We start from the raw sequence: 24,600 nt of genomic DNA on the forward strand, positions 1-24,600 counted from the left end.
AAATATAAATTAAGGTTCAATTTTTTACATCTATATTTTCACAAGACAACAATCCAATAAGTCTTTATTAAGATAAATTTTATTAAAAAGGCCTTAAATATCATTCTCGCAAACTAAAGCATTTTTTATGAGGTTTTCGGGGCTAGTTCAAATAGGTCCAAAATAAAATTCATTCAGTCAAGTGATAAGACTTGAGGCTCCTTTAGTGATAAAAAAATATTTTTTTGCCAGAAAAAAAATTCTTTATAAAGATACAAAATTAAAAATGATATTATTATTTACAATTTCTCTCATTTAAAGATTTCAAATTTATTTTTTTTATAAATAAAATTCCATTTAAGTATTATGCCTTAACCTTAAAGTTTTTTGAAAAGTAAAACATATTTTTGATTTTTTTTTCAGGGTGTTGGATTATTGGATTATTAAAAACTACTAACAATTTGGGCTTAGATATCAACTATTTGGACTAATTTTCAGGACTAGATATCAACTGTTTGGACTAATTTATATATTGAAGCTAGTCTAAATAAACTCAACATGCCCACAATCACCCACTCCATTAGAGAGGTCAACAATTTTAATTAGTGTAGATAATCTCAAATCTCCACTTTTAGAATTTTCTTTTTATTTAGTGGTCAAACAATGAGTTTCAATTTAAATATTTACATTTTTGGCAAAAAGAATTTAAACATTTAAATTCATTTTTTTATAATTTTTGAAATAAATATAAAGTGGTAAAGAAAGAAAAGAATTTACCGATACTCCACCTATAAAATGTACAATTGGAACCTTAATTCAAGTCAAAGTGTCTATATGAACTAATATTTATTCTCTTTGGTAGGGGTGTGTAGAACTTTTATAGTAATTTCCATTATCCCAAACTCTAAATTGAAATATCACATAAACTTCTGCCTCCTTAATAAATCTAGAGCTTCATTAAAGCCTGCTCCTCCCAATCGTGACTCCAATACAATCATTCTATACGAAGAATGAAAATTTAGATATAAACAAATAGTAATAAAAACTAAGGTAGAAATAAGTGAATTAAAAAAAATCTTAAATATAATACGAAAATTCACATCAACATCTCATGACACCATTTTAATTGTAGTGACCTCATCATGCAAGTTTTGCCTTGGCATGATCCACACGCTAACCACTTTGACTTTAATCTTTTATTGGCAGTGACATGGATTGATTGCACAAATAGCATCATATTGAGCGGTTGTGTTTTAATTACAAAATATGACAACAAAAATGTTGGGAATTGAACAATAGATTACATACCATATTGATTGCATGCGGACTTGATGCCCCTATATAGATAGATCATGTGAGAAGAGTATCTACAATTTTAAAATGGAATCAAAATTTTATAAATATAAAGGGAAAGAATTGTGAAGAGAAGAACTCAATAGAGAATGTGCTTAGTGAAAAAAAAAAAAAGAGCCCAAATTTGTTGGGTCGATGTGTGGTTTTATGAAGCCTCTAAATCACAAGGTCAATTTGTAGTAGAAGCTTGACTTAACATATCTCCAAGCCCAAGATGTCGAGTTATTGTGTTGGATGTTTTTTAAAAAAATAAAAGAGAAATAAGAAAAAGAAAATTAAGTTGAAGTCTCATATAAAAAAAATTAATATTACAAATTTATTAACAACTGAATTAAAGTCATTCACAACACATTGATCTTAATTCAATTATTAATAAATCTTATAATAATTAATTTTATTGTATAAGATTTGAATCTCTCTAAAAAATATATAAAAACAAGTATAGTAAAATAGGTTTTCTTTAAAGCTACATTTGTGTTGACAATTCGCTGCCACTTAAAAAGATGATATGGTCTTATTGGGATTAGAAACTAGACGGATATGTTTAATATAATTAATTTTTTAATATTAAATTAGTAAAGAATTTTTTATATGTTTAACATTTGGTCAACATAGTTCATCCCACCAAAATATTCCCTCCGCATACTTTCTTCATTGTTAGCGCTGCACAATATATCTCACCAAAAATTTGTTTAATTGCACCCTCCCACCTCTAGTATTAAAATTTCGGTTAACTGTTGAACTAATAATTTTATTTATTTAATAAAATATTTTATTTACAATTCACTTGAGCACGATTTAACTATAATTTTTATTATTAACTTTTGAAATGATACCTTAATCGACTTAAAATTTGATTCTGTTTGCATTACCTTTACCACCCTTCATCATTACTCCCTCCAGACTTATCTAATTCTTAACCTCTATGGCTTCTGGACTGATTAAATTAGATATATAGGATAGCCAAAATTAAAAAAAAAAGAAGAAGAAGAATCAACATCAACAAGTATCAAAACACAATTTCTTATAGAAACTTTAAATTGATTCACGAGGGAGCAATGAATTAGACTAGAAAGCAAATAGAAAATATATTTATTAGTTTTTTTGAATACTCTCTCAGTCCAATATTTTAAGACACTTTTAACTTAATTACATCTTCAATAAATTTTTAATTGTCTTTAAATTACACATTCTTTTAATATTTATCTTTATTTAATACTGTTTCTCAATTAAAAAACTTTATTAATTACACATCTTAATTAAGAGTTTTTTATTAAAAAATATTAATTACGTCTTGAAATATCTAAAATGCTTTAAATATCATGGTTTTAATTAAAAATTGTGCACTCACAGTCCTATAGTCAGGTTAGATTAGAGACAGGAATAAGGGTCGAGTTTGAAGGTCTTATTTAAATAAGAGTTCGGGTTTTAAAAATTATTTTTTAAAAGGAATCAGGCTTGAGGGCTAGGCCCTGATAAGTCCTGTGAAAAAAGACTCAAGCCCGTGCAACCCTCCAAGCCTTGATAAGCTTGATTATCTCACACACACACACACACGCACGCACACGCACGCACGCACGCACGCACGCACGCACGCACGTATATATATTTGATTGATAGTAACACAATTTGGTTATTATTTATTATAGGTGATGAAAAAGAAATTGTAAAGGTAATTGACACTGAATCTCCATCTCCATTTTCAAAAAGTGCACTTGCATTTGAGAGATCTAATGTTTTATTTGTAAATGATGAGGATGAGGAAGATTTGGGTTTTAATTGATGAATGTGTGTTGTTTAGATTTCTAAATATGTTGTTTAATTTTTAAAATATTGTGAGGATTTTTATTTTTTAATTTCAAAATATTTTAATTAATTTATAATGTTTAATTTTATTTTAATTTTTTATTTTTTTAGAACAGGGCTTCCAGGCCCAACCCTGAGCCTTTTATATAAAAGCTGAACCTTAAAAAAGGGGTTAAAAATGAAAATCAAGCAAGGACCTAGGTTCTTAAGGGTTGGGTCCGCTCGTATTTCCAGCTATAGGTTAGATGCTTTAATTTTTACATATTTAAGATGATTTATTATTTTTTTTATGAAAGCATAAAATTATATATATCATTAATTTAAATTGGTACCAAACCTGAACCCCACTTATAGTTTTTAAGCCGCATTTGTAAACTGCTGCCATTGTAAGATTTGTTCGTATCCCATTTTAAGAAGGAAACATATCCAAATATTTGATAAAAAAAAACCTATTTGTAGACAAATATTGATAACAAGTTTCATCTAAAAAAAAATTAGTTCTTGTTTTCATTGTAACAATAATTTTTTTATATTGATTTTTATCTGTAAATAAATTTTTTGTCAAGTCTTTCGATGGGATTCTCTTTTCTAAAACAACATAAACACATACTGCAGGTCGTTCCATATTTAGCTTCTTTTTTTTTTTAAAAAAAAAAAAGCTTTAAGGGGATTACAAGACAATATAAATAGAACAAAAATTTCTCGTTGTTGTCCAACTCTAGGAGTCACCACTTGCATTAAATAATGTAGCCCAACGATATAAAAATAACATAAACTAGTCTTATAAACCAAATTAACCAGTCTTAAACATGAAGTTTAGTTAATAAAATTATTTGTGAAAAAAAAAACTATGCTAGGGAGAAAAAATGGACAATTAGAAATCACTTAAAATTTAAAATTGATTACGCAGATGTATCTCTCATTTTAACATTCAAAATCTATCATTTCAATTACTTCAAAATAATGCTTTTAATTTTTAGCTTCACAAATCACGTGACATGCTCCTCGTTGCTCAATTTTATGAACAACTTAGAATTAACTTTCAAAATAGAGTTTTTAATATTAATTAGGGTGCATGATGTATATGTTGTGTGTTGTATAAAAGTTTGAAAAATAAATAATAATATTCTTGACTTAAAATAGTATGACTTGTTATAATTTTTATACTATATACAGATAACATGTGTTTCTTCTTGTAAGAAAAAAAAATAATCCAAAAATTCACTTAAAGGAATTTTTACCTGGTGTTACTGCAGTGTTTAAAGTTATGAGGAAATTGAGAGGATGTGATTACGTGTCTCTTTATTTGATAAAAAAATTTTAATATAACGTGGAATGATCATTATTGGATTAAAATGGTGTGCGTTGTCAGGCAAAAAATGAACAACTATACATCACTCAAAATTAATTATCTAGATGCATCTTAATAGTGTGTTATGACATTTCAAACACATCATTTAATTTCATTTACCTTGAAATAATGCTTTTTAGCTCTATGGACTTTGGGGCATGCTCCTCTATGTTTGATTTCTTAAACCGTGTACAATTAACACTTAAGAGTTTTTTTACACTACTTAATGTGTTATGTGTGTTGTATTAAGTTTAAGAAATATGTAATTAATGTTGTTGGTAACTCCTAATCATAAAGAGTACAGTATGTTAGAAGTTTTATTATTTTTACTCTCTCTCTCTCTAAATAGAGAGAGAGAGTGTGTGTGTGTTTTTCTTCTTGCAAGAAGTAAAACATCTGCATTCTTATACAATTAATTGACCAAATTCTCTTATTGCATGTTAGCCATGTGTTATTGTTACATCTAACGTTAGGAGGAAATCGGAGGATGCAATTACGTGTTATCTTGTTTGACTAAAATGGACGGCTAGATATCACTTAAAATTAATTATCTAGATATGTCTTTGGGTGGAGTCTTATATTCAAAACTCATCATTTCAATTACCTTGAAACAGTAACTTTCGGGCTTCATGGACCACGTGACCAGCTTCTCTTTGCTCAACTTCCTGAAGGGCTTAAAATTAACAATTCAAATAGAGTTTTTAATACAAATTAGTGTGCATTTTATGTATTGTGTGGAATTTGAAAATAAATAATACTATTCATGACTAGTAAAAAATAGCGGTTTTAGAATTTTTATATTATATATATGGGGGAAAATGATAGTTAGAGACTCCGTAAGAACATAATTGTAATTACAAACCGTAAATTATTAAAATTTCAATAATAAATTATGGTCTTTGCTTGCAAATATTTTTTGTTGATTGGTTTGAGATTCACAATGTACTTTCATAGTTCTCAACCAACATTTCAAAGATTTTCAAGTATCTTTTATTAATTTCTTAAGTGATTTATATTGATAGCAAAAAATTATAAGTAATTGGTTTGCGATGTTCAAGTAACTCTCGTAAATTTTTAACTAACATTACAAATAATCTGAATTGTATTTTGTACTTTTTTTAAGTGATTTATCTATATATTAATAGAAAAAAAATCAAAAGTAATTGGCTTGCAATTCATAAACGACTTTCATAAATTTTCAATTAACATTATAAATAATTTTAAATATATTTTATTGATTTTCCAAGAAATTTATTTGTATATTGACAACAAAAAAACAAGATTCACAACTAACTTTCTTAAATTCTTAGCTAATATTATAAATAATCCCAAGTGTATTTTGTTAATTTTCCAATTGACTATTCTTATTTTTTTAATTGCAAGTAAGGACCATGATTTATTATTGAGATTTCAATAATTTAAAATTTATAATTATAATTAATGTTTTTATAAGATCCTTAATTGTCATTTTCCTTATATATAGCAGGTGTTTCTTCTTGTAAGAAGCAAAGCATGTACTCCTACAATTAATTCATTAGATTTCTTTATTGCATGTTGGCAATCTATTATTGCTACATCTAAAGTTATGAGATATGAATTGCATGTCCCCTTATTTAATTAAAATGGACGATTATATATCGCCTGAAATTGATTATTTGGATATGTTCAAGTGAAGGCCTAATTTGTGCTTGGGCCAGACTGAACCATCTGTCGTGGCATATGCCCCTTACGCCATGGCAAATGGTGATAGATTTCATCAAATTTGTCGTGAGTTACTCGCAATAGAAGGAAAACAAAAGAAGGAGGAAGGATGACAGAGAAGAGCAAGTTTTCTGCTAGGGCTTGGATTCTAGACCACTTTAAAGTATTTTAGGCTAAGTTTGAGCCAGGTAAGCTCTCTACATCACCTCTCTACCTCTTCATACGAAATTCTTGCTGGTTTGGGTGTTGGAGGTTAGAGTTTTTATTGCTCCTTGAATTTAAACCAAACCCATTGTGTTTGTTAGGATTATCGGGAGTTGATTTAGGTTTATATACCTATATATAGTGAGTTTATGGTGTTTTGAAGTTGGGCTATAGAGGTTGGACATACTCTAGCCTTAAATTTGAATATTGAGAGTAATGTGGACTTAGCTTAATAAAGCTAAAAAGTGCTTATGATAGAGTTGATAATTAATGATAAGAATTTAACCATGTAGATTATAGTTTCTTGGAGCTTACATGAGCTTGAAGAGGCTTGAGAAGTGTTGAAATCCTACAAGCAAGGGTGTTAGTTTAACCAACAATAAAAGCTTAAGGTTGTGGATAGCTTAATTAAACTAGAAAGTGCTCATGATAGAGTTGATAATTAATGATAAGCATTTAATCATGTAGATTATAGTTTCTTGGAGCTTACATGAGCTTGAAGAGGCTTGAGAAGCATTAAAATCCTGCAAGTAACCCTTTTTAGTAACAAAAAAGTTGAGGTAAGTAAATAATCTGCCATACTTATTGGCTTATTAAATCATTTGTGAGATTTGTGAAATGAGTAATCATGTTTGTATGTATATGCACATGAGTGTGTGAGTTTGGTTTTAAAAAATTTATGTGAAATGGGAAAATAGTTTAAAAGCAAATCTATATATGTGTGTACTCCTTCCGTTCAAAAATATACAATATTTTTAACTAAATTTCACCTACAATGAAATAGTTACATACTTTCAAATTAACTCCATCTTTTCATATTTACCCTTATTAAACTTCCTACAATAAATATAAAGTCATTCATTAATAAGGGCATTTTAGAAAAAAATAATGATTACACCTCAAAAGACTAAAAATACCTTACAGTTTTTAACATCCAACCTTTTAAAAATTGCCTTATATTTTTTAATGAAGGGAGTATATTTTTATATATGACTTTATGAAAATAATTTTTGAAATGTTAATGTTATCATGGATAATGCATGTGATAATGTGATATATGTGTGAGCATGATCGTGTATATGTGAGGGTGAGAAATTTACCCTATAAAGAGTAATGCAAAACCATATGGTACTCACTAACACCGCAAATGGCCTTGGTGTTCAGTTATATATCTATTTGAAAGTCCTTACTCACCACATGTGGTAGTAATTAAGCATGTGATAGCTTAATTATTTGAAAAGGGGTAAAACATGGTCTAGAAATGGAATAGAATCTTGGCTAGGTTGCCTTCCCTATCAAGTAAACTTGGGTCAATCTAATCACATAAACTTGTCCCAATTGTATTATTAGCCCACAAATTCAATCACCAATATCGAGGAGGTTCGAATGGAATTATGGATTATGCATGTTGTGATTCATGATATGTAATGTTGATATGTGCCATAATCATATGAATTACTTGTACTCCCACTTTATGTACTCATTTATGTTTTGACTTGCTAATAGGTAGTGTAACTTATTTAGTTACTAGAACCTTATCTTAGCTTGTGGTTATAATTTTATGAGTGATAGTTGTAATGTCCACTTTAACATTACCAACAATCATCACAATTATAATACACAAAGGTAAATAGGAGTCATTAAGTCCCTCCTAAATTACTTTATCAAGAAGGGCTATGAACTTATAACATCTTGAAATACATTTGAGATCCCAAAAACTTTTTAAAATGATAGTTTGAGCTCAAACCAATTAGTATTTAAAAGTATAGAAAGCATGATAGGACATAATGATTACATGTAATTAGGGTCAAATGCTCTAATCCTCGAGCGCTTTTCAGTTATATAAAGCATATTATGACCACCTAAATTTCCCATGTTAACAATCCATAGTATGTTTGCTACACTAAATGTTTCATGGTGACAACCCAACTATATGAATTTTATCACTACTACTCCTAAGGTAAACTCCTACCCTCACATCATGACTTTCACACATATAATAATATCAACATGCCTTATCATGTGTGTGTGTGTGTGTATCTATATTACCTAACTTATTTAAATGCAATTAACACCCGCATGACAACATCTTCTCAAAAGCCTTTTTCTTTTTCCTACCTTACAAGTTCTAAAATCATGCAATTACAAAATATCACATGATAAATTTCACAAATAACTTGCAAACAATTTCACAAGGTAACAAACAGCATAAATCATTCTGTTACCTCAACCCTTTTGACACAAAAAGGGTTACCCTGTGGCACTCTAATACTCTAACAATCTCTTGAACCTCAAAGAGATTCAAAATAACAATAATCTGCAATATCAAGGTAAATTTAGTTAGTTCTTCTAACTTAACATAGGTGCTTATTAGTTAAATTTAATTAAATTTAGCTATTCACAATCTATAACTTCTATCATTGAGCTAATCAAAGCTACAATCAACTCTTTATCTTCATTTAGCACCTATAAAGCTAAATCACTCACTTAATCGTCTTCCCTAACTTTAAAACCGTAAATCTCTCATGTTAGGGTTCATTCACATCACAACCATTAAACTTATAAATCACTTATTTAAGATAAAGAAACTTAAATCAAACTTTTAGAGTTACATGCAACATAAACCCATAGTTTCACCAATTCAGAGTAACTTTACCCACCCTTAAATTCCATAAAGGATGAGATAGAGAGGTAGAAGAGATGAGTAGGAAGCTTACTCAAGAGTTTGAAGGTCTAAAGTAGCTTCCAAATTCACCTAAATTAAAGCTTTATTAGAGGTCCAATCCTTCTCTTTCTAGCTTTATAGTTTTCTCCCAATTTCATTTGATTTTTTTAACTAATTTCATGTCTTTATATTGAAACTGTGCCATATGCTGTAGCATATAGTGCACAAGACATAGCATGTGGTGCACAAGTTACAGCATATGGCACAGTAAGCACCTCTCACTTTGCCTCATACTATTTGAACCCAACTCAATCCAACTTGTAGAAGCTATCTATGATTTAAAATATCAATTAAAAAATTAAAAATATGAGTATCTTAATTACTTTACTAATTTATTCTTAAGTAGCAAATAGGTTTACAAATTAAAAACTTGGGATGTTACAATAACACCTGTAGGAGTAGGGGGCAGGCTAGTCAAGGCAAAGAGTAGTTAGGCTCTATTTTTTTGTAATTTCCCTTAGACTTTTGATTAAATTCATGTGTGATTGAATATAAGAGTTAAAGGTTATTCCTTGAACTATATGTGAAAGGTCATAAATATCTTTAAACTCAATTATAGGTCAATTCTGTCCCTTAACTTTAAATATTCCCTTTGTTATCACTCTAAAGTTAAAAACACTTAATATTTGTTAGTCGTTAGTGGATCACACTATTTTTTTAATATTTTTTATCAGGTTAAGAGTCATTTTTACCTTTTAACTTAAATATTTTAAAATAAAAAAAATGTAATGTGGGGTCCACTAATGATCAACTAACGGTAAGAAAATGGCAAGGTGATGAGAAAGAGAATATTTAAAGTTGAGGGACATAATTAACCTATAGTTGAATTTAAAGGCATTTTGACCTTTCATGTATAATTCAAGGATAAAAATAACCTTTAACTTTTGAATATATGTTTATACGTTTTCAATTAGGAACACATAATTATTTTGGTTGTACTTGCATTATTTGTGTAGATTAATATAGTTGTGATTTGGCTTGGGCTATGTATCTCATGGTGAGATTGTGTTGAGAGGCCAAATTGCTTGTGCAAGTGCATGATTAGTAATATTAAACATATTATTTTGTTAGTTGAATGTTTTGGTTGACCAAGTGCCAAGGTTGGCAAAACTTGCCCCTTTTAATAAATTGTAATGGGAATATATGGCCAATTTATGTTTAGATTCTATTATTATTTGTATGAATGCTCTATTAGGTGTTTGTTGGTTCATTAGCTTTAGTTCAAGTTTTGGTAAAGATGATTTGGGTTTGGGGCAATTGGATGCCAAAAGTTTTGTAAAAGTGACTGTTAGATATTCAGGTATCCAACTTTCAAACAAGTTGTTATTTTCATATGGAACTAGTGTCATTAGTTATATCATTGAGTAAGTTTCATGTGGACGCTTGAATCATTTCAATTGAATGTCAGGTGAAAAAATGATGTATACCGAAAGTTGGCTTCTGTGTGTTATCATGACAACATGATGCGCCATGGTGCATAGTTTCCATGCTATAGCGCATGGCATAATGTGAGTTTTGGCTCTTTGTATCATCCACCATGATAGATGATGCAGCGCATGGCCTTTTTGTAGGGGTAAATTACTGTTTTCCCCAACTTTAATTATTGTCTTCCAATTTTTTCTCTATGCTTCCTAAAGGTGTTAAACTCTGATTTTTGACTATGTGTTGAGTTCAACCAATGTCTTAAAAAAAGTTTTAATAAAATCTTGATTTTCAATAATTTTAAATTATTTTGCCATTACAAAGTGATACATATGGTATGTTTTAGTAATGTCAAGGTTGATATTACATTAATTAATCAAAAAATAACAGAAAAGAACATTAAAAATTATAGAAAAGAACTAATATTGGTCCTATTCTATATTTTTTTTAGTCATTGTCTTTAATTTTTGAATTCTTTATTATAATTTTTTAATCCTTTTCTAATTTTTTTTTGCCAAACAAGGATATGGAAATTTTCATTAAATTTTCCCTACCCTCCAATCCAACCAAACACAGGAGAAAGCAAGAAAAAAATCTTAAGAAAATGACAATTAAGTCCTAAAGGACTAATTTTATTCAAGGTAAGTCTCAAGACATTCTGAAATACCAATTAAGTCTCTGGGTCTTTGAGTAGCATTTTAATATAATGAGAAATGATCGAAACACCCTTATTTGACTGATGAAAATTTGAGATTGCTCAATCTCTACTTTACCCTGCCCTACAATTACTTGTTTATTGTCTCTTCTTTGCCATGTTCATCATCTCTTCCCTACCTCATCGCAAGCGAGTAAAGCTCTCCGTCGTCTCTTCCCTAAGCTATCCAATAAAGCTGTTTGTCATTTCTATTCTAGTCTTATTTGACATCTCTTCTCTACCCTAAGTGATCATTTGCTTAGGTTATTAATATGTAATCTGTTTTAGTCATTAATCTTTGATGGGTGTGAGGCATTTGCCTCATTAAAGAGTCTGATCCTCATCAACATTCACCATTCTAATTATGCAGAAATTACTTTTCCAATTTTTTTCCCTAAGTGTCTTAGTTGAAGGTGGATTATGTATTTTGTACAAGAAAGGACATGCTCAAATGAATTTTAAGTTTGAAGTTATACATTGTATCCAATCATTCAAGTTTGCAACTTTATAACTTTCTAATTTGTTTTCACAATTTTATTCCCAACTTTTAATATTGAAACGTATTTGTAATGTTCAAGTTATACATTATACCCAATTAATCAAGTTGCCAAGCAACTTAAGTACCCAATTTTACAACTATCTCGAGATAAATTTGCCACTGCTTGTCAAAATTTTGGGTGGGAGAACTATTGAATTTTTAAAAAAGTTATTATTTTAAGACAATGCTCCAGTAATTTGTAATTCAAACACTAGATTTTGCAACTTTCTTGTGAATAATTTGCAACTTCTTTTCAAAATTTTAGATGGAAGAACCATTGAATTCTTAAAAAAGTTATTATTTTAACACAATGCTCCAGTAATTTGTAACTATGGCACCAAATTTTGCAACTTCCTTATGAGTAATTTGCAACTCATTCTCAAAATTTTAGGTGGAAGAACTATTGAATTCTTAAAGTTATTATTCTAGGACAACACTCAGTAATTTGCAATGAAGACACTAAATTTTACAACTTTCTTACAAATAATTTACAACTCCTTAAAATTTTGGGTGGAAGAACTATTGAATTTTTGAACTTGTAAAGCTACTAAATTATTTTAGGACATGGCTCCAGTAATTTACAACTGACATACCAAATATTGCAATTTCCTTACGAATAATTTGCAACTCCTTCTCAAAATTTTAGGTGGGATAACTTTTAAATTTTTGAACTTGCAAAGCTACCAAATTATTTTAGGACAACGTTCCAATAATTTACAACTGAGGCACCAAATTTTACAACTTCCTTATGAATAATTTGCCACTTTTTTTCAAAATTTTTGATGAAAGAACTATTGAATTCTTAAAGTTAGTATTCTAAGACAATGCTCCAGTAATTTGCAATTGAGACACCAGATTTTACAACTTTCTTACAAATAATTTGCAACTCCTTCTCAAAATTTTGGCTAGAAGAACTATTGAATTCTTAAATTTGTAAAGCTACTAAATTATTTTAAGATATGGCTCTAATAATTTACAATTGACATACCAAATTTTGTAATTTCCTTACGAATAATTTGCAACCCCTTCTTAAAATTTTAGGTGAAATAACTTTTGAATTCTTGAACTTATAAAGATTCTTAAACTTGCAAAGCTACCAAATTATTTTAGAACAATGCTTCAAAAATTTGCAACTGATATACCAAATTTTGCAACTTCATTACAAATAATTTGCAACTACTTTTTAAAATTTTAGGTGGAATAACTTTTAAATTCTTGAACTTGTAAATCTACCAAATTGTTTTAGGACATAACTCCAGTGATTTGCAATTGACATACCAAATTTTGCAACTTCCTTATGAATAATTTGCAACTCCTTCTCAAATTTTTAGGTGGAATAACTTTTAAATTCTTGAACTTGTAAAGCTACCAAATTATTTTAGAATATGGCTTCAGTAATTTACAACTAACATACTAAATTTTGCAACTTCCTTACAAATAATTTACAACTCATTCTCAAAATTTTGGGTGGAATAACTTTTGAATCTTAAACTTGCAAAGCTACCAAATTATTTTAGGACATTGCTCTAGTAATTTGCAACTGACATACCAAATTTTGCAACTATTTTACAAATAATTTGCAACTCCTTCTCAAAATTTTAGGTGGAATAACTATTGAATTATTGAATTTGAAAGCTACCAAATTATTTTAGGACATGGCTCCAATAATTTGCAACTAACATACCAAATTTTGCAACTACCTTACGAATAATTTGCAACCTTTATTCAAAATTTTAAGACATCACACTTTTAGTGATTACAGAAGATATAAACTGTACATATAAGCTACATGTATTAATTCATATAATGCATCTACACATATCAGTTATCCACATACACAAAAGCATGAACTTGGATTTACAAAAGAAGGGCTGCTATATGCCAAAAAAATCCCTAAAACTACCCATATATGTATGTCACCTAAATCAAAGTTCATGTGGTAACCTATTTATAGTAACATCAACTTGAATTTGGATTTCTACACCTCTTCTGCGTATGACCTGTTTCATGGCAGTGAGAATAATGATAAACCTTCTTTTATTGATGTTGAGACTCGATTCTTACATGACGAGGTCTGCCAGCTGGTCGAGATGTTCTAGGAGGTAGCAAAAAGGTTTGGTTTATGAGCTCAGACACTGTCAATGCATTTGGCTTTGGCATGTCATGGGTCTCAACAGGATACATAGTGCCATTGTATATTTTCTCCTGTGCATTAAGAAGATAACATTCCTCGACATAGTTGTATACATTACCATGTACTTCTTTAATGGCTGCATAAGCATGTGGGCAAGGAATGCCAGACATTTGCCAAACTTTGCATGTGCAATCCCTTAGTATTAAATTCACACATACATCTCCACATGGTGTCCGAACCAATACAATATTGTGAGCCATGCAGCTGAACTATCATAACTTCTACCCTGAAAATATTTTCCTTCAACTTTGCTTTAACATTTGGACCAACTATGCTTTTCTACTTACTCATGGCTACCTTACTTGCAAAAAATTTCTTTCACAACTTGTCTTTATGCTTGTTTATAAGAACACATATATTACGCCACCTCTTCTCAAGAATCCATGCATTGAATGATTCGGCCAAGTTGGTTGTTATCTTATCCCATCTTCAAAATGGGAACAATGATAGTGCCCACTGATTAATATTGCCTTGATTTTCAACCCATTTTGCTAATTGTGGAGAGAACATCCTTAAATTTCTTATGGCTATATGAAATTTGTGGTCATACCTTGTATAGGCAATGTGATCAAGCAACTTTAGTTCCTCTTTCTTGCTATTCCTTCCCATTCCCCTACAAACTTTATTAAACTTAGAGCTAAAATTCTCCTTGACATGTCGATAACAAAATGCATGTCTATCGCCACTAAATATGGCTCTAACAACACTAATAATAGCATTATTTCTATCAGAAACAATAGTTACCTGTAGTGAACCAATGATATCTTTAATATTTTGCAAAAACCAGGTCCAATCATCATGAGTTTTATTACCAACTATTGCAAAAGCTAATGAAAACAACTCATTATTAGCATCGTATGTTGAAGCTACCAGTAAGGTGCCCCCATAAGGACCACTGAGGAAACATCCATCCATATATAAAATAGGCCTAGGCCCAAGCAAGAATCCTTTGATGGAACAACCATATGTAATAAATAATCATTCAAATTTATTGTTCTCAGAACCCACCCATTTTGCTACAGTGTCAGCATCAATCGCCATTAATCTATTACACAACTAAGAAACAAGCATATATGATTGGTCAGGAAGCCCATTTATTTCCACCAATGCCCTCTTTTGCTCTTAAAGCTTGATGATAAGTTAGATTTATGCCATAGTCTTTTTAAGTGTTAGCTTTGATTTCATTGGGTCTTTTTTTCACATTAGACCTTACTACATCATCAATTATAGATGAAGTCAATGTGCACCTTATACTATAGGAAACTTCAAGGTTTTCTTAGGCAGAATTTAAGTGCTCATTCTTGAAAGTTGTTACACAAAGCAAGGGCATTAACTTCCTTAATGAATATGCTGTTACCTTCTATTAACATCCTTTTGCCTTGTAAACTGTAATTATTTTATTTGTGTTATTTTTCACAAATTTATATTCAAACCTATGTGCAATACTATACTTGTAGATTGGTTGTCTATAATCATCAGCACTCTCAAAAATCTACCCAGGTCCTACTAGTAAATCCTTCTAATTTGTTGCATTTAGCTCAAGCATTGGTGTTATGATACTTTATATTGCACATAGTAGAACTTCAAGATCTTATATAGCATGTGAATTTTCAATTGAACATCCTGCTTTGTATTTCCATTCAAATCATGTTTATTACTACCATTCATATTCATATTAGCATAATGTTAATTATGCAACTATTAAAAAACTTACCCATTAATTGAATCTCTTGTTGTCTCTATACTTTGCCGTATCTTCCTAATAATGTACACATGAGCAAAATTATCATTCAATTTCATTAATTGGTGTATCCCTTCATCATCTTTAAGGTCTGAAAGAGCAATACAATCAAACTTTACTGTGTACTTTAACTCTATTCCATTTAAATCACAACTCAAGCATAATAAAATAAATCTAACAAGTCCTTCAAGAGACATTCCTTCTCTGATCATTCTTCCATTATAACTCCCCCTATCATAATGCATTGTTCTATATATATCTTTTAAATATCTCCACCAAAATGAAAATAACAAAAAATTTTCTTTAGACAACTATTTTTCGTCGTACCCAATAATATCAACCTATAATAAACAAAATAAAATGCAATAATATATCACTTAGAAATAAGTTACTTTTGACATAAGTGATTTTTGCATCAGTGAGACAGTGACAACGTTCCATCTTAAAATATAGACACTCGATGAAAAATTTTTACACTTTTAGTTGCAAAATGTCAAATTTTCATGCCAAATCTTTAGAAACATGAAATAAAAAAAATCTTTCATGTTTAGTTGCAAAAAAGCGTTCCATCTTTTTCCTTACGAGAGTCATTTTGTAAGAAATCAAACCTTAATGGAGTCAACTTTTTTGTTCAGATGTAGGGATTTGCCAAAAAAAAAAAAAACACCTGTCTAAACGCACCAGCCAAACAAACTCAGCAAAGAATAAGAGCTTCCTTGAATCAATAATTAAGGCAACTCCACCTCTTTCAAGAGTAACTCTGTTTTAGAAATGGGTATTTTTCAACGTACAGCTCCACCACTTACATGCAGCTCTCATTAATGACGGGAAAGAGACACATAGAGAGAAAAATGTTGGAACTGATGAGTGTACATGTTATATTTAATCATAGGGGCATGTTCATCATTTCTATCATAACTCTGATTTGTGAAAAATAGTATGAGATTTTATTGGCCTTTTACAATTACTTGGGACTTAATTGATATAAAATTAATTTTTTGGGACTTAATTGTCCTGTTGCCAATAATCTTCCAATCACTGTACACTCAAATCGAATTGTCCGTCTTTGTACTCCTGCTCATCTATTCTTGAGTTCTTCCTTCCTTCCTTTTTCCTTGCCTCCGTAGATCTAACTATGAGGTTCATGTTTTCAACAAATCTAATAAATTTATTGTCGATTTAATGATTTTGTGACAGAAGAAACATGTTTGACCACGAAACACGACTTGGTTCGAATTAAACGAACAATGGATGAATTAAATCTTTTTAAAATTAGACACTCTTTCTATATATTTAATAAGGAGAATGATAGAAATAAATTAATTTAAATTAGATCTTAAATGTTAAATTTTAAAAATTTATAACTAAATTTTTTAATTTTGTAATTACATTGTGATGAATTTATAATTTATTTTTTAAATTTTAATATAATTAAATAATACAAAAGTATTTTTCCATTAAAATTTAAAAAATAAGTTAGAAATTTATCACAATGAAATTGTAAAATTAAGAAAATGAATTGTAAATTTTTAAAATTTAATACTTAAAACCTAACTTAAATTAAATACTTTTAAAACTTCTCTATCATTTTCTGTATATAATGAGATGTCTTAATTAAAAAAATATATTAATTACATCCAGTAAATTTACACCCATTAACTAAGAATATTTTTTAAAAAATCTCATTAATTGCATATTGAAATGTTCAAAATGTTTTTTATTTTTAAACACCTCATTTAAAAAATTTCTTTATTTTTTTGAAAGAGGGATTATTATTTTAAATGTGTGTGGAGAAGGCATATTAATTTTTTTCTTAAATCTTATTTATTTTTTAAATTTGTACATTATTTTACTGGTCATTATTTTATTGTGACTCTTATTTTCATTTAATCATCGTCAACCTAAAAGTACCTTTGTAGTACAAGTGTACTTCAACGCAAAGCTTACATAGGACAACACCAAGAGTTATGAAAATATGAAATGGTCAACTTAAAAGAACTTTTTTGCACCCATTTAATAGAATTAAATAAAAATAACAACCTAATATTTTAAATATTTTATAATATGACTTAATTAATATTTATTTAAATTTAAATGATAAAAAATTTATTTTTCTCAAATCTAAAATTCCATTCTTATTCTTAAATTTAAAATATATTATATCTATTAAATTGATGATAAAATATTTAAAAGTGCTCAAATATTAAAGTAATATATAATTATAAATGAACCATGATTATAATCATTTAATTATGATAGTTTCGATTATTTTATTACACAAGTTTTTTTTATTTGTTTTAGGGGATAAAACAAAAATCGCACCCCAATTGATTATAAATAAGGCATATTCTAGAATTTTAATGAACTTCTTTCATAATTTTTTATTAATATATTTTTCATCACCTTCGAGCTAATTTACTTAAAAAAATGAAAATGGAATAAGTGGTTCCCAGTTAGTCCTTGCCTGAGGAAAAAAATATTCCGAGATATTCAACTTCATGTCAATTTTTTCTTTGAAACACCTATTTAAATAGGATGAGGTGCAAGATAATTTAATTTAAAAATTAATAATATTTTAAATAATTAAAAATAATAATTATGTTAGAATTAAAATTGTAATAACATAGATTGGTTATCATTTTTATTAAAAATTATATTAAACATATTAATATGGTCTTTTATATGAATTTCTTATTCATATCTTATCACAATAATTAAAATATTACATATTTAATAAACTTTTAATTTCAAATATATTTTTAATTTAGAGAGTGCATAATATTAAAAGTAGTGAATGCAAAATTTGCATACCCTACTTATAATTTTTCTAAACCTCACCACAATGTGAATCCACCACCGCATAAATATTAATATTTCATGGTATTTGTGTATCAAATTACTTTGATGCAATTAATAAGACATGTTTAATTATTTTGTATTTTTTGAGAAAATTCATTAAATATGAATAATTTAGACCGTTTTAAAAAAATTGGACTGATGTACGTATCATTACTGTGGGACGCTTCACCTATTTTTCCCCGAGTAAATTCATTAGCAAAATTCGGTCTGAATTTCATTTTATTTTTTCATTAAATTTTTTTTTTGGTTTATTAAGAATATAATATTCATAACAAATTCCTAGTATAATAGCATAAAATTATTGCGGGTTGATTGAGGTCTAGGCCCACCAAACTTTTTTTTTAAAATTATTATTATTATCAGCTTGTAGTACTACAATGCTGCAGCGCTGGTGTACTACTATACTAATTCCCCTGCATTCACAATATTCGTCTTTTAAAAAAAATATTAAATAATATTTAAATTTAATTTTTTAGTGTTAAAAAATAAAAATGAGTACTGAAAAAATAAATATTAAAAATATTAAAAGTGAATACTAAAAGAAATTAATAAAATAGAGTTCTTAAAGCATTTTAGTTTTCAGTTTTTCTTTATAATAATTAAAGGTCCTTCAAGTGAATTAACATTATAACTTTAATTTACTTAATCTTAATACCCTTGAAGGAACTTGGTCCTTTTTTCTCAATATATCTACCTCATGGCCCTTCTTAACAATTTTCCCTAATTAATTTCTGAAACTTGGTGTCCTTGAAATGGTGACATGGTGTCGTAATGCATGTCATCTTCCAATTCTTAGAGAGAGAGAGAGAGAGAGGCTTTGTTTGTGAGGCACTGATCTGATAGAGCCAGAAAAAGCACTCTCCTTCACCATCTGAGTCTCAGAAAATGGATTCTGCAGCTAAAATCCCTCTCAAGTTTGAGCTTAAGCCTCCTCCATATCCACTGGTAATTAAGCTCTGAAATATCCCTCTAGCTGCTCTTCTTTCATCATCATCATCATCATCATCATCAATCTTCAATCAGGGGTTTTTGGATTTTGTGTTATATTCTGTTTGGTTTTTCATTTTTAGGTTCTTGCTGGTTTATCTTGGTGTTTGTTTTTCTGTTTCATTCTAATGATGATACTATCCTTTCGGTATTAAAGCAAAAAGAAGAAGTAATAAACTGTAAAGATCATTGAAGAAGTTAGAGAAATATAATTGAAAGAAAGAATATAAGGTAGTATTTAGATAGTTGGATTTGGATCAAATCGGTCAATAAATATATAAATTTATGGGTTTAAATTCGCTCTAAGTCTAAAACAAGATTTTTCTTTAGAATTTGAAATATTTTTCTAGTTGTTTCAAATCTCCACCGTTCTACATAGACAACTAATAAAAGCAGGACAACTCATTCTTATAGGTATGAATTTTTTACACTAACCAAACAAAACATTTTTAAATACTTAAATTTTAAATATAAAACTTTAAATCAAAAATTCAAATCCAATGCAAACCACAACTAAATGAATTTGAATAGCCATGTGTTCTCTGTTTTCTGTATTGATTGCTTCTGCTTTACCCATTTGTATTTTCATAAAGATCGATTCCACTACTGCTAATAGAGTTTGGGCTCACATATAATTATACATATTTAATATTTTCCTATCCAATTTAAGATGAGTTGCACTATTTATAACTTATCAGTACAAGTTTTAAATGATACATTGACATTGATATTGATGATATATTTAGAACTTTTAGTGGATAGAGATTTAACCTATATTTTTTTTAATCCTAATGAAAATCTTCAGAATGCTTTGGAGCCAGTTATGAGCGAGAGGACATTAGAGTTTCATTGGGGGAAGCACCATAGGGCATATGTAGATAATTTAAATAAGCAAATAGAAGGAACAGATCTTGGAGGCAAGTCACTGGAAGATGTTATAGTTGTTTCATACAATAATGGAGACACTCTTCCAACTTTCAACAATGCTGCACAGGTATATAATACTCCCACCATTTCGATTTATAAGACATTTTTTGAGCTAATTTGATATTGTAAAATATAATTACTTCAATAACAATAAGATTTTATTAATGATGATTATTCTAATATTACCCTTCATTATTTCACTTCTTAAATAATTTTTCTTTATTTTTTTCATGAAGGATGTTTTTAGAAGTTCATAAAAAATTAAGACCATAAATTCTATTTAATGCACTTTCTTTGTATGTGAATTTTTATCAAAAATATTTTATAAATTGGGACAGAAAGAATATATACTCCCTTTTGTCCTATTTATATGGCATAGAAAAATCTATTCAACTCAAGGGAGTATGTCATTGATTTTTTTATCACAATTTTTGCTTTCACCTCCATTAAATAATGATGAGAAAAAGTACCTTATAAAAAGTATGCATATTTAAAAGGAAAGCTCTTTGAAATTTTATTGAATTTTACTTTTATTCCTTGTAATTTTTTTCAAGTAAAAAAATACTGAAACTGTAGGGATATAAATAATAAATGTTACCCAATTTTATTGAAACCATAGGGGTTGAAAACACTAAAAAAAATTATAGAGACTAAAAAATGTAATAAAATTATAGGGATCGATTATTTTATTTTTTTAATTTAAAATAGACAAAGTTTAAAATTTGTTAAAATTTTAGAGAGTTAGTAGTTTTAATTTTTTTTCTTAATTCTGATAAACTATATTAAAAGTGACTTATAAATTATAGGATTTAAATAATCGTAACAAGCCTGCAAAATTCTTGTACAGTACTCTTTGATTTGTTGCTTGGTAATCCAAATTTTGATCTTTAATGCAGGTCTGGAACCATGACTTCTTCTGGGAGTGCATGAAACCAGGTGGTGGTGGAGTCCCATGTGGGGATCTTTACCATATGATTGAAAGAGATTTTGGCTCATTCCAAAAATTTGCAGATGAGTTTAAGAAAGCTGCTGCAACCCAATTCGGTTCTGGTTGGGCTTGGCTTATATGTGAGTTTTTATTATGTACACCCGAATCTTTTATGTTCACAATTAATGTTGGTCCCATGCACAATTGTATTTTGTTGTAACTCTCTCATATTGTGCTTTAAAATGTTCAAATTTAAGCAGGCTTTGTCTGATTGAAAAGTTTCATGTTAGATAAAATTGAACTTAATAAATATTCCCTCCATCTTAATTTATAAGGTTTTTTTCCCCCAAAATTATACATACTTATGAACTTTATTAAATATAGTTTACAATATTAATTTTTCTATAAACCCCAAAAAATACCCTTTATTATTAAAAGAGAGGGAAGGTAATTTATTTAATGAGTAAAACAATGGGGGTAATATTGGAATAATCATCATTAATGAAACATTATTTTTTTAAATGTTTTATATTTTGAGATATCAAATCACATAAAAAAATGTTCTATAAAATGGGATAAAAAGAGTAATATATAATACAATGGAAGTATCCATGTACTGGAGTCTTCAAATTTTGAGTTAACCATTTGTTCTCATCCCTGTTTCTGGTCATATCCCATTCTGAACAAATATCTTTATTTGGTGCATATTGTGTCATTTCATGTTTATTTTTGTTCATTCATTTATAGTTTTACTTCTTAAATCTAACATATCAAGCACTTGTATTGCTAAATCATCCTCTTCTAATTCTATCAGATGAGAACGAAAAGCTGAAAATAGCTCAGAGTCCCAATGCTGTGAACCCCCTTGTCTGGGACTGTGTTGTAAGTAACAATAAGGACTAATTATAATGATTATTTATTTTTAATTAATGTCATGTTAATTAGCATAATTTATTAGAATCATTACTGGAGGTTATAATTGCATTTTATGGCTAATAAGATCTTTTATTATTGTCATGCAGCCACTCCTTACCATTGATGTTTGGGAGGTATATTTCTCATCTTTACTTTATTTTAAGGGAAAATAGCATTTTACCCTCCAAATCTATAGCTTACTTATAAAAAAATTGTATATGAATCTTAGAAGGTAATATAATTAAAAAAAAAAAACTAGGGAGAATGGCAACAAAGAACCCCATAAAATAATTAATGCCGAATTAAAATCTTATCATCGCTTAATGATATGCAGGATGGGAGAGGGAAAAGAGAGAAGAGAAATGAATAGAAAAAGAACGTAGAGATAGAAGGAAGGTAGACGCAGAAGAAGAGGAGAAGCTCATAGGAAAATAAATCAATATCAATTCTTATTCATTCCAAAAAACGTACAAAGCCTAATTTTTGAAATAAAAGTATTAAAAGCATAATATTCTATAAATCCTAATAATTAAATACAAATATTTTAAAATAATTTAAAAGATAACTTAGTAATTTAAAAAATTATATTTATTCAAATCAAATCCGAAAATCATTCTAATAAAATAAAAATGTTAAATCTAATTAATTCTGTATCTCATCATTTCTCCTCGGTTTGAAGGAATTCTCCTTTGGGGAGTAAAATTAATGACGGCTCTGGGGAAGCCACATAAATAGGAGATTCTACTGTCAGCATGTAATGGCACATGTAGTAGTGTATAGTAATGATCTTTGATAAATAGGCAGCGTTTGGAGGCAAGACACAATGATAATAGTGGTTTGAAAATTTGGTTGGTGGATGCAGATGAGCTTACTTTTGGTAATGAGTTGGATATGTGAAATGACGTGTTTCATGAGCAGTGAAAAAGAATATGGCGTTAGTAAGATCATTTAGAGAGGGTTTGACAGTAGAAATAGGGTGGGAAACTGGAACTTGTGGGTTATGGGCTCTTATCCATGTTTCGGCATTGAAAATTTTCAAGAGTCTTTATATGGCATCACCTTTTGTACTTTTTCTGGGACGTTTAATTGCCATACTCTCATGAAGCTATCCTTCAACTTTGGACCAAAATGAGAGGAATTGGGGGGGGGGGGGAGCCTTAAACCTAAGTTAGAATTAACATTTAACATTAAGAAGCCATGTAATTTTGACTATAATGTACATGTTTGACTTCACACTCTACATTAAACCTACAAAACCTCCTTTTCTATTCCCAAAAAAAAAAAAGATCTAGCTTTTTCATCCAAGTCCAAAATTGAAAGGCATTATTTTATTACATTTTAGGAGGTTAAAATAATTAAATGTGGTTTTACAAAGTCATTATATTGTACAATTGCTGACTTTATTGGTATGGTTTTTCATTTCTGCAGCATGCTTACTATCTAGACTATCAGGTAATAAGGCTTTTGTTTTTGTTTTTCTTTTAAGTATGTAAAACATTATGTTGTTGTCACTATCTCTAAAATTTTGTCAAACATATGTAACCATATCCATGGCTGTTTCGTCGTTCCGACAGAACCGGCGGCCGGATTATATATCAGTGTTCATGGATCAGCTAGTGTCATGGGATGCAGTGAGCTCAAAGCTTGAAAAAGCCAAGAGATCAAGCAATGTTGCTGAGAAAGATGCTTGATGTGGTATAGTCTTTGTTCTTCTTTGAGCAAAATAAGTAGTAACTGTGTGAGCAATAAATTGTATTGATCTGTGTGTCCTTTAGACCAGATCAGATATGTGTGTTGTTGAGGTCAGTTGGTCAAATTAATCTTGGAGCTGCCTTAATTTCTCCGACGATCGGAGCAAATTATCATGATGCTTTGGTGTGTTTGAGTCTCTGCTTCTTGTATGATCTTTGCTTTAGTGAACACTTAATATATGTTTCACTTGTCTCAATAATTCTTCTGATCTAAAATATAAATATTTTTTAATAATAATATACATACTAATAAAATTTTTATTTTCATAAAAATATATATTTTTATTTTTATTTTTAATTTCAATTTATGATGAGTAAAAGAATATCATAAATTCATAAATAAAAAAATTTAGGTTAATAAATATAATAGATAAAATATGAGAAAAATCTTTCGTCCAAATATTAAGTTACTTATATCTTAAATTAAAATTAATTGAAAGAAAATGTTTATGTTTTGAATCGAGAGAGTATTTATGTCATTATCGGACAAAACTCATGCAAAGCAATAAAAAACAAGTATATAAT

General features: G+C 28.9%; 1 protein-coding gene across 1 annotated transcript; it reads left to right on the forward strand.

Moving 5' to 3' along the window:
* The first annotated feature begins 19,334 nt into the window (after nt 1-19,334).
* LOC129288381 (superoxide dismutase [Fe], chloroplastic-like) lies at nt 19,335-24,275 on the forward strand. The gene is made up of 7 exons (XM_054924922.1): nt 19,335-19,512; nt 20,360-20,548; nt 21,378-21,549; nt 22,224-22,291; nt 22,432-22,458; nt 23,753-23,776; nt 23,899-24,275. The coding sequence occupies exons 1-7, from the start codon at nt 19,453-19,455 to the stop codon at nt 24,013-24,015; spliced, it is 657 nt and encodes a 218-aa protein (XP_054780897.1). The 5' UTR covers nt 19,335-19,452; the 3' UTR covers nt 24,016-24,275.
* Nucleotides 24,276-24,600: the final 325 nt, after the last annotated feature.

The sequence above is a fragment of the Prosopis cineraria genome, unplaced genomic scaffold (assembly GCF_029017545.1).
Source record: "Prosopis cineraria cultivar Desert tree isolate PC_DT_omini unplaced genomic scaffold, ASM2901754v1 PC1, whole genome shotgun sequence".
In the NCBI taxonomy this organism is placed as follows: Eukaryota; Viridiplantae; Streptophyta; class Magnoliopsida; order Fabales; family Fabaceae; genus Prosopis; species Prosopis cineraria.